The following is an 11955-nucleotide window of genomic DNA, read 5'->3' as shown; positions in this document are numbered from 1 at the left end:
CATGGGCAGACTCGTCCGCGCCTACGGCTTCGTGGCCATTCTCCCAATACTCCATCTCCATCGCTCCTGAGCACCAGCAACGGTCAACGCCCCACTCTCCTACTCGCTGCGTCCCTGCTGTGTGCCGAGTCGCACGTTTTAGACGCTCTTAGACGGCCCGTCTCCGAACGCCATAGTTCGCAAGTTCGGCCCCAGTAGCATTTCCCTCGTACCGCTCGACTCCGTCGGTTACCCACGTTTGGCATGAATAGCCGGGGCCTGAACTTCCGAGTGAGGTTGAGACGAGCCACGAATAGCGACACGCAATGAGGGAATCCCGTGCCTTCTGAACGTCCTGCGGTCAACCAACGCCGAGTTTCTATCGCACCTACGCGCCTCTGAGCATGATTTTCCGTACTCGACTACCCACACACCTCTCACCCTGCAGATATATGCTACTCGGCATGCTTCATAACAAGTCACCGCACATGCGACCAACCTCGTGATCCGGCTGGGGCAAGCAATACGAACTGTGGCAGCGGCGGGAATCACCAGCACCGGCTACGGCCCACGTGTTCACAGCGACCTTAGCCCACTCGAGCCGACGTCCCCCACTCAGTCCGCCCCTCCGCATAGTCAGTCCGTCCGAACAGTTGTAAATCCGTCAGTCGGCCCAGAAGCCGGAGCTGCTCTCCCGGATCGTCTGCGCGTTGTCGCGGCGCGAGCGCGTCACGGCGCTGGCGTCGCCCTTGGCGCGCAGCCGCTCAGCCTGGCGCCGGCGGCCGCGGCGCAGCTCGCGCTCCAGCCGCCGCTGCAGCAGCTCGGGCGCGATCGTCGAGGCGGCCGTGCTGCGGCTACGCTGGCTGGCGGAGCGGGCGATCGCCTCGCTCAGCTGACTGCGAGCCTCAAGCCGCTGCTGCTCCAGCCGCTGCTGCTTCAGCCGGCGCAGCTGGCGCCGTTGCGCGGCCGCCGCCTCCTCATCCTCGCCGCCGCTGGAGGTACCGTCCGGCGGGTCCTCCTCACCGGACGAGTCCTCGCCGGTGGGCGTGTTCTCTACGGCGACGGCCGTGTCCTCACCCTCTCCAGGCGTGTCCCCTTCGTGCGGGGAGCGAGACAGAGCCACCCGCGCCGAACTGTCAATAGGAAATGACGCGGGCGTATCGGGCTGCTCGGTCACGCCCTCCTCACCGTGCGGCGTGTCACTGGCGTCCTCAAAGCGGTCCTCGTCCTCGCTACCCTCTGGTCCGTCGCTCGCATCGCGCCTCTCCGCCAACTCGGCGTCACTCCCCTCGCCAGCGTCGCCCACGCCGATGATACCGTCGAACTCATCGAACTCGTGGCTGTAGCCGCTGGCCCGGATCTCCGCGTCGAGGTCATCGGTGCGCACCACCTCGGCGAACACGGGGAACTCGTCGCTCTCGAAGTGGAAGCGCCTACTGAAGAAGCGGCGCAAGCAGTCGACGTCGCGCTGGAACAGCTGCTCAGCGTTTGGGTGTGACGTGGACACCATCTGAGGGAAGTCGATCAGCACCAGGCGCTCCTCGTCCGTCACCATCAGGTTGAACTCGTTGAAGTCGCAGTGGATGACGCCGCACTCGGCCAGTCGAATCATCAGCTCCATACACTCAGCGTACAGCCGCTGCGGGTTCTCGAGCTCGCGCAGCTCACACAGCGGCGCGCCCTCCACGATCGACATGAGCACCGCGTGACGGTTGTGGTGGACAGGCCGCGGCACCGGGAAGCCACGCTCGTGCAGCGCCTTCATGTACGAGAACTCCTTCTTGGCCGAAAGCGACGACAGGTAGAGCCACGACATGTGCGAGCGGTTCTTGTGGTAGTCGCGCAGCAGCTTCAGCTTGCGGAAGGATGTGCGGCCGAGCCGGTGGAACTTGAGCGCCAGCGCCTCGCCGTGGTTGTCGTACACCGCGTACACGTCCGACTCCTTGCCAGTGCCGATCTGGTTGCCGAAGCCGTCCAGCCAGGCCCCGTTCACCATGTTATGCAGCGCCAGGAAGTCGTAGCCGCTGACGGTCAGCCGGTGGCCGTCGTAGCGGCGGCCGCGCTCGTACGCCAGCAGCTTGTTGTTCTGCAGCTGGCGGATGATCTTCTGCGCACCGCCGGCGCGCAGGTTAGCCAGAGAGCAGGCCAGTGGGGTGGAGACGAGCTCGTGGTTCCGCATGCCGGCCTCGACGCCCTGGAGCACACGGAAGTCCTCCTTCGCCATGTACCGCAGCGTGCCAACATCCAGTCGGCCCATGTTGTGACCCGAGGATCAGGACAGGACCAGCTCGCTCCACCTGCGGGGACACGGCACGTTTTCAGCGTGGCACAGACACACAAGCCACTTGTTTGGCCATGGTGGGGTGTGCTGCGATGTTGAGGTGAATTAAACTGTTTAGACCTTGATGTCATTCTAGAAACATGACAGACTTACAGATTACACACATGTAGATGGGTTCATCAAATCATTTTAACAAAACAGCTTACCCATGGTTGATGGGACAGATGCTGTAGAACATGTGGGGATATGCAAAACCAGCAGTGGCAAGTGACCATAGCTGGGTGAAATACCCCAATCACAGCTGATGTATGATGCTCTAAAACCACTACTGCTTGGCCTCAAAGCAGCAGGAGGAACAGCATCAATAGATTCAAGGTATACTACTTTAGGCAAGCAGTGAGCAAACAGAGCACACCGAGCATAAACAATCGATCATGATCACATCAAGAGATGCCCTGAGGATCAATTGATATCAGCTGCACAAAATTCATGGTCTTCCAAGCCACCATACATGTAACAAATCCCCAGGCTGGTGAGCACTTTTTTGTAAAGTAAGTGAGTCAGAATGCCTAAACTGGATGAATTTCTGGGACCAGAGCTCACACTAAGCAGTGTTTGTTGTGTGCACCCTGACCAATGCCAACAGTGAAATTCTATTTCAGTGAGCAGCAGCAGAAGACCAGCCCAGCCAGAGCCAAATAAGGGAGTGCCAAAGTGACTCAAACCCACCTACCCTGTCATAGGTCAGTGGGTTCAAGGAAGGCACCCTGCTCTAACTGATCAATGCGCAGAGGCAGACAGACCTAACCTAAATATCTGGCATTACTACATGTATTAAGACAACAAAAACATCGCTCCATTGTGTTCTCACAAATTTTCATATAATCATAAGCATACCAATTTTTCTAATCATAGAATGTGACTACACTGTATTTGAATCACAAATCAGGATGTGGTCATTAGTGAATCAATGATATTAGCTTTTTTGCTTACAAGGTAAAGCATCAGCCACTAAAAAAATAGCTTTGTATTGCATTTTCAGCTACTGTTGTTTTCTGTTGATGCATTTTGGTTCAAATATGAATTGCATTAAATTGCATGGGTCTAGCATTAGTTCTTGCCAGTCTCAGGCAGGGTGGTTGGTTGAGTGTGGTGGGGTGTAGGGTGGGGTGTAGTGGTTAAGGTGTCAGCATTGACTACATCTGCATCAGCCACTGCATGCCTGGGAAACCAGAGGCACTTGGTTTCGTTCCCTGCTGCATGCACGCTTGCTGCCAGGGTAGGGGACGGGCAACACCATATAGTTTTAGCACCTGAGCGCATTGTGAAGCCCTACTTATGACAATGGTGCCAGTCCCTGGTTTTGCGCTCATATTGAAGAGGACAACATATGCTATTGAGTTAACTGTGAAAATCAAAGGGGACTAATTTAAATGACATGACATAAGATCAACAGCAGATCAACTAAGTAACAGAAGAAATAAAGAATACAGTGAGGTGCATGTCATTCTTGGTTTTTGTGCCCACAGTGAATATCACATAAGGTCACTATAGACTTTCAGGCTGATAAGGTTTACAACTGGGGAAGTATCATTAATAATACAACTTTGACTCTGTGAAGTGCTGATCAATTGGATCTGTGAAATAAATAGGATCATGGACAGGTACATAAAAAATCATGCACTTTCCCTGTCACTAAATGAAATCTATGAACTGAACCTTCCATGTCTGTGTGGAGAAACTCATGTTAGGCTGACCTACACTTAACTTACAAATAAGCTTTGCTTGGGCAGTATAATAATACCTCTACTTGAATAACAAGTGTGACAAGCAAATCCCCCAAGCAAAGGCTCTCTTCTGCACCAAAATTGAGGGTGAAAGTGTAACCAGCTCCGGGCACCCACATTACAGCATACGTGCACTAAATTGTGCTTCAATACCACCCATGCCAACTATAGCAGATATTTATTACATGCACATTTTTGAGTCTTGTAACTTAAAAGAAAATCCAAGCAATGACTATGAAGACCACTTTATTTTAGAACATCCTCAAGATGAAAGGAAGCAAAATATGACCAGCCTTTCTTAACCAAGACATCTGATTCAGCTTTCCAAGCCTGAGTAAGTTGAGGTGTCTGGTAACATTCTGGCGCCACCCCTGGATTTGGTTGCGAGCTTCGCAAACGTCCAGTCAAAGCCTTATCGTCCACTCGGTATGTTTACTTACCTCTCACCGTCGCTCGCGCAGTTGTTTAAAATGAGTCAATGTCCCACCTACCCACACCACGCTCACGCGAATTCAATGGGCACATCTATTGTAGGCGGATGACCTGCCAGCACATTTTACAGCAACGTGCAAAGTGTATTTTGGGCGCCACTTTCAGTACCAAACTGAGGGGGAGTTCGATCGTTGGATGGTGCTCAGTTGGAAAATATAAAACATGACGTTCGTCAAGTTGCACGCGATGGAATTTTCCCTTGATGGAGATTGAATCATAATTTTGTGGGATTCCAAGACTACCAATGAAAGGATTACTTTAAGTCAAACAAACAGCTGGCGCAGTTAAATCCGTCAACGTTTTTAGTTTGATTCACTGTGGTTTCCAGACAGGGGAGCAGCCAGAGCCTTGGCAAATGGGGGGGGGGGGGGGGGCACAGAGTCGACAATGGGCCTATGGTAAAAGGGACCCTAAAAATCACCGGATATGACTAATTTATTATAAAAAACATATTTTTTTATTTACACGTTATATACACACAAATACACATATAGGTCAGACGCTACCGCGAGATCAATGCTGCCTTAAGTTTATAATGAATAAACTGACAAAAACCTGGGTTAAACGATTGCATGAAATAAATCGCCGGCGTTCCTCATTTCAGAGTGGGCTATTTTTAAGCCTACAGAACTAAGAGGCTCTGTCAGAATTTTCACGAGTGTTGATTAAAGATCAAAATGGGACAACGATCTGTATCAACATGACTTGACAATGTTTGTGTGAATATGTTCACCATCCAGTCAGAAATGATTAGTGGTACAAATTATGTAATATAGTTTTGACCATGCGGGCTCGCATATCCTAAAAGCAAAAACCCTGCAACAGGCGTTGCAGTCTCCTTAGGCCGTGTAGTGTCGGCCCCGTGGCTTGCAAAGGGCTGTGTCCAACGCGTGGGCAAAAATAGACACATCTGAAAGAAGAACCTTCCAACGCCTTCAGACACCAAATCGTACATTTAGAGATATTCCGGGCGTACATTTCACGCGTGCAGTTTTAAGAAAGATGACAATAACGCGTTGATCTCTACAGCGCCGCAAAGCGGTTGCTGGAATCTGGTGGTGGAGATGCAAGAATAAAGGTAAAATCCATATTTTCGGTGTTCCTGCACCTTTTAACATGTTCTGAGAACAACCTCAAAGTAGTTTAAAAATATTTGCCCAGTGCATTCTTTGAACAGTATAAGCTGATTTTGAAAGACATTCAAAGACATCGTTTAACGATGGCCATCGTTACCCGCTCGGCGCCCGCCCCTGGCGTTACGTGCAGTGGCCAACGCCGTTCGGTTTTACAAAAAAATGCGGAAAAATGGGCACCCAGCGCTCAAGCCAACACGAAGCCGACTGATCGTTGTTCACGATCTCTGGCCGAAATAGACGAACGCTCTGTCTCATGAGTCCTTATCGGTGCAAGAGATCATCTTGCTGACATTTGAAATCACGGCCCTATGGGCGGGGTCCTCGATGTCATCTGCAGCCAGCCCTTCGGACCTTTCAGCCGTCCCAACGGGCCCTTGGCATCTGACCGATATGTAAGCCTATATCGACTCAGGGGCTCCCCGATCGGCGCAAAGGGCCCTCTGCCCGTTATTTGAGGGCCCGTCTATGCCAGTCGGGGGCCCTGAATAAGACTCCGACCAGCCCCTTATACCCTTAGACCCCAATCACGCCCTCGATCGTAGGATCCGGTGGGCTCTCTAGGCTCCTCGAGCCTCCTCGAACACCGCTTCTGACCAATTCGGGACCCCTTGACAACACAGGACCCTGTTAGGCACTGAAGGGCCCCGAGCAACGTAAATCGCTGGCTTCGGCTTTGTACCTGCTTGGGAAAGGGCCCTTAGGCCCATACCGCCACGGAGCCGACTGTGCGTTACTGGTGGTGTCTAACCGACATATAGGCTCTTTCCGACTCAGTGGTCCCCTGGTCAGCGCGTAGGGCCATGTGGCTGGCATTGGAGTGCCTGGCCCTGCGGGCTGGGGTCTCTGAATGGGACCTCCGGCCGGCCTTTCGGGCCCTTCGGGCCCTCAAATCAGAGCCTTAATAGTAGATTCTGCAGGACCCAAAGGGCCGCTCAGAACCCAAGGGGAGCCTCGTGCCCGCTGTGCCCCCTGCCTGAGCTACTGTATCCGGGGCGGATCCAGAGGGAGAACAGGGCAATGGCGCCATGGGCCCCGAAGGAGCCCATAGGCTTCGAAGGGGCTCCATAGCCTGCCGACCAAGTGCAGTTTTTTATTATCATTAAACGCAACATAATTGAACGTTTTTAAACTTCCCGGCGACCAAGCCCAAGAGCAGTCGCAAGCAAAAGTAAAGGAACCCTGTGAAGCGAAAGTGAAACCTCCCCCCCGCCGCGCCGCCCTTGATTTCTTCGCATTTGCTCGGAGGGCCCTGCGCTGTTGCTGGGCTCTTCCTGCTAGCGTGCCGGGGTGCTCTTGTTAATTAGGGGCCTTCCATGGATTCTTTCCATTCGCCAGAAAGGCTCTGTATGCTACAGCCGGAGCCCCTCATGTTAACCTGCTGGAGTATTGTCGCTTGCTCGGAGCCCTTTACGTTGGTTTCGGTTCACCTACCGACACACTCACGATATACTCATGGGCCCTTTATAGTGGTCTAGGGCGCTTCAAAATATCTGTCACTTGCCGCGCGCTCTCGTCGGAACCCATCTGTTAACCTGCTTACACGGATGGCGATTTGTATTCTTTTGGGTGGGCCGCTGCCCCCATCCAATATCTCATTTAGCCTCCTCCCAACAGCGGGCTTGCCCCCCCCCCCCCGCACCTTCTGAAACCAGAGTACAAGCGGGCATTAGAAATGGAAGATCAGAATTAAATCAGTTTTAAAGAAGGTCTCTGCTCATGGCTTCATAGGTAAACGGAACAGAGAAAATGAAAACTGCGATGTCATGTTCAGGTGACCGCAGCTGACTGATCTGATCACAATGTAAAAGCTCCGCCTTTCCACCGCGTTTACTTAGTATTTTCTGGATGATTTTTTTTCCTGTATAGTGCATGCTTTTAATCAAACGATTGATGTGTCTTATTGACTCAAACATAGTTTTGTGCTATTTTCTACGTGTGTTGTCATCATTCATTGCTGTTTTAAGGTCCACAGGCTGCAGCAAGCTGTGTAATTTTGTCATCATGCGATAAGATGTTTTACTGGGAATTGAACACAAGGCGGTCCAATGTTGGAGCCCAAAAGCGTGAGCAAATCTTTAGCCGGTAATGCCCGAAAGAACCATTAAAATGTGCCGAACTCCAATAGTAGGCGAATATTCGTTGGAACAGTTACGAAAACTTGACGATCGACACCATCCGACTTAACTGAAGGCGGCAGTCGTCCGGCAATTGCCATAACAACAGCACTAGCCGTGTCGAACATGCATGACTCGAGTGCTGCGTTGCAGCCTGTATCCAGTCTGAAGTTGCCGTGGCCACTTTCAAAAGCCTTGCGCAGCTACCCAAGGGGTGTAGACTTTTTTACTCCCTTCACTGTCACAGCCATACACGCCCAACGACGCCTGAATCCACACAACACAGACGCGGCGGCAATTACCGAATGCTAGTTCCGACGACCGATGCGAAACAAAGTGGTAATAATGCCCAATCACAACATCGTCCACCGAGCCAGAACGAGGGAACTTATTTCAGAAGTGCTGCAGTTTCCTATTCAATTGGTTGCAAATCCAATTCCATTGCGTTGAGAGGAAAGTGGGTCGATTCCGGGAAGTGTTCTGTTCTTTGGCTTGAGAGGTCGTGTGATTAAAGCCATGCTATGTAACTCTTCCACCATTCAGTTCCGAACAAAGGTCGAACCTTCTCAGAAGAGAATGGCCTCTGAACAGCTAGCTTGACTAGAAACGCTTTCACAGTCAATTCGCATTGCGTCTGACATTAATCATTATTTGATGACATCATTATGGTCGTTTTATTTGCCGCAGATTCGAACTGAAGCGGACGGTTCCGAAGGGTCTTTCGTGCCCGTCGGGACCTAGGATTAACGACCCATTTTGGGGCCCGAAGGGTTCAAAACACCGGCCGGAGGTCGCATTTAGGGGACTTCTAGAACCTTTGATTTCCGAGGACGCTGGCGTGGCTGCCCACCGACTTGCAACGGGATCGTCAGTGGTATGTGATTTTGTTGCATTCGGGTCTCGGGGAGGTCAGGTTAGAGGCTATATAATTACTCGCGCCTAATTTGTCCGCTGATATAAGGTGGTTTCATCATTGGCCACCGTCAGCGAACGTTCATAGGCTTTGTGGACGGAGTATTAGGCTTATCCGTCATGCAGGCTTGCCCCTGCCCGCTTCGGCCCCCTCGCACATAGCAAAATCCCGTTATGTCTCGAGAGCGCAAAATGGCCGAAGTAGCCGACGCGCCCCATGACACCAGTCATCGTCATCCCGTAATGTAGCAACATTGGGACAAGGACTGAGACGTCGCCGGTCGGAGCCGCGGAAAGGGCGCTGATGACGCTCTCAGCGCGGTTTGTGATGAGGTGTTGGTCTGTAATTTCTGTTTTACAGCTTTTCCTAGATCATGACCTTTGAAGTCAAAAAGGCCAAACAAGGTAAAGTTCCAGGTTGGTCTCCAAAGTGCCCTCAGAACCTAGATAACCGTTTCTAAGCAAAAGGTCACATGCTCATTCAAGGTCAGTGACTTTGTTTGACCTTTTGAAGGTCAGTGTGACCAAAATCATACGAGATTGCCTTCCGTTTTGCGTTTGACTAAGCGACAAAGATAACGCTAGGCAGTACGTTCCTAAAACAAAATGTTGGCCGGGTCATTTTAGTTCAATGACCTATTATGACCTCTAAGAGACCATGGGAGATGCATAATGCGGTTCCTGCTATCAAAAAATTCGAGATGAGCACCAGAAACTATCCCATACAGCAAACCCTAGAGTAACAAAACAGGTTGGATTTGACCTTGGTGTGACCTTTATACCTGACCTTAGGTCAGTGTAATGTGCTCATTCAACTGTTGTGTTGCCTAGGAAAGCATCTCAGAGATGTATGGCTTCGTCTAACACTCCGTTGTTACATCAGATTGAAAGATTCCCTAGAAATTGCCTTCGCTGAAACCACGGCCTCACTTTGACCTGTCATAGGTTAGTGACCTTAAAAATTGTGGAAGCCAAACGATCCGCTATTCAATTTTCTACAGTTGTGTAAAATTTGGCGCGGATTCTCGAAAAACTTTCGGGGGAGGTCAATTTGAACCCCCACCCAAGCGTTCGTTAAACTGACCCCTCGAAGGCTTTTTCCGGAATGATTTCCGAACGGCGTGGTGTAGCTACGCCAAACTTTGCATAGCTGTAGATAATTGAATAGCAAAACTGGCAATGGAACAAATTGCATATACTGTGTAAGGTCGCTGACCTATAGCAGGTCAAAGTCAGACCATGGCTGCCAACAAAGGGCATTTCTTGGAAATAGTTAAATGTGATACAACATGGGAGTGTGAAATGAAGCCATCGATACCTAATATAGTTTTTTGGGCAATGGACTACTTGAATTTTAATTAATTAATTCCATTGAATCACATTCAATTCCATTGAACTAAGGTGAGGTATGAAGGTCAGAACAAGATCACAACTAACCTGCGTTTCTACTCGAGGGCATCGTTTTATGATGTAGTTTGTGGTGCTCATTTCAAATTCATGGATGAAAGGGCCGCAACAGAATCCTTCATAGACTTTTTAATGGTCAGAGTAGATCACTGACATAAATGACCCAAGTCAATATTTTGTTTTAAGAAACATAACGCCTAGCGCAATCCCATACGCTTATTCGAGTGGCAAAATAGGAGAAATCTCGTATCTCGCATCGTAAATCTTTCATCCCTTGAATTTACAAAGATCAAACAAGGTCAATGACCTCACTGGCCTTTTGCTTAGAATAGGTATCTAGCTTTAGAGTGGTTGCACGAGGCGGTCTGGGGGCACTTAAAACACCAATCTGGAGTTTCACTTCATTTGACCTAGTCTGACTCCAAGGTCATGGCCTAAAAACATTTAATCTTGACATAAGTGAGTTGACGTACAGTTCGATCAACCATGGAAATTTCATGTCTCCAATTACCTTAATTTTTGAGATCTCAGGGGGTCAAGCTGATCCCCAACCCGAGTGAAGGGTCGGACACCCGGGCTCGTGTTAAAGGGAATACCCTACCACTTTGTACTTTTCACTGAGTGCGAGATCAGATGCGTACGATTTGATCAGTATTACCAGTTCTATGGAAATCCTTCTAAAAAGCACATAATTTCGATTTGAAGCAGCCGAAACTGCGGGAGAAATCTCGTTTGACTCCCTGCTCACCACTATAAATGTATAATACTTCATTTGCCTGGCTTTACGTACGTGTGTGTGCTGTAATGTTTGCAACACACTGATGCATCAAAATGTTTGTGCGTTAAATCATACGAATATTAACACACTGTTCAGACAAAAAGATAAGCGAACACGAAGCTATTATCTCGCGATTCAGAATGTCATATTAGGCTTTGATTTCTCCCTTACAGCAATGCGCTGACAGTGTTATTTGAACTCAACTAGAATTCAAATTGATATCCTTATTATGTTTTGACTTCGCTGCAGTGGCACTACCCAGGGGTTTTGTTGGATGATTTAGTTCTAAGCTTTCACTAGGGTATGTTTTTTAAATATACCCTCGAGTTGAGGTGTTTAATATGCCACTCCCTTTGAAAAGGTAAATACTAAAACAAAACGAAGATAACCCCGAATTTTTGAATTATTTGGATATATCCAGTAAATCTTTTTCTTGGGATGCAGGCTTTCACCAGGCTCTTTCACCTTTTGGTAAGCATCGAGTTAACCACCTTTCACCCCACCGAACGTATGTACATAAGTCGCATCGCATGGTCACTAAGGAGCCAGCTCAACTAGCAACGTTCTTGCAATAAACCCGTTTTACGGATGACCTTGACATGATGGTCGCTCCCTTTGCCCTTTATCTGAACTGAAGCGGGATTAGGTCGTTTCCCATCAAGCGGCACAACAGCTTGGAACAGTGTCCACCAGAAGCATAGCTGGCTCGCAATGGGTATTTAGTGAAGTGATCTGTGAAAGGCATCCTCAAGAGGAGGGCATGCGCTTAAGCATTTTGGCGAGAGGTTGAAAACGTTTTCCTGAGATGATGCGTGGAGGAGTGCTTATGTTTGGGCGTCCATTAACTGAAATGCCTCTGTTTTATCAATGATATTTTGGTTGGTCGAGACCAACCGTTGTAAACAGGATGCCATTCCATATATATTGTGGACGCCCCTATTTTTGTGGGTATACAAATAAATGCATCAAAAATGACCGAGGTACAGGATGATGAATAATGCCCAAACTTCACTCCTCACTGTGTAGGAGAGAGGTGCAACTGCACCCCTTCAGCCCGACGAAAGAAATG

At 49.6% G+C, this 11955-nt stretch overlaps 1 protein-coding gene across 1 annotated transcript; it reads right to left on the bottom strand.

Moving 5' to 3' along the window:
• Positions 1 to 643: 643 nt before the first annotated feature.
• On the bottom strand, positions 644 to 4597 carry LOC119108962 (serine/threonine-protein kinase rio2). Its single transcript, XM_037232506.1, has 3 exons — positions 4488 to 4597; positions 809 to 2276; positions 644 to 682 (listed from the first exon to the last, which is right to left on the bottom strand). Exons 2-3 carry the CDS (start codon positions 2234 to 2236, stop codon positions 644 to 646), a joined length of 1467 nt encoding a protein of 488 aa, XP_037088401.1. The 5' UTR covers positions 2237 to 2276; positions 4488 to 4597.
• Between the last annotated feature and the right edge of the window lie 7358 nt (positions 4598 to 11955).

Source organism: Pollicipes pollicipes, unplaced genomic scaffold, assembly GCF_011947565.3.
Source record: "Pollicipes pollicipes isolate AB1234 unplaced genomic scaffold, Ppol_2.1 Scaffold_7135;HRSCAF=8457_pilon_pilon_pilon, whole genome shotgun sequence".
Taxonomy (NCBI): Eukaryota; Metazoa; Arthropoda; class Thecostraca; order Pollicipedomorpha; family Pollicipedidae; genus Pollicipes; species Pollicipes pollicipes.
The sequence above is the reverse complement of the archived record's forward strand: the minus strand, read 5'-3'. Positions and strand labels throughout refer to the sequence as shown.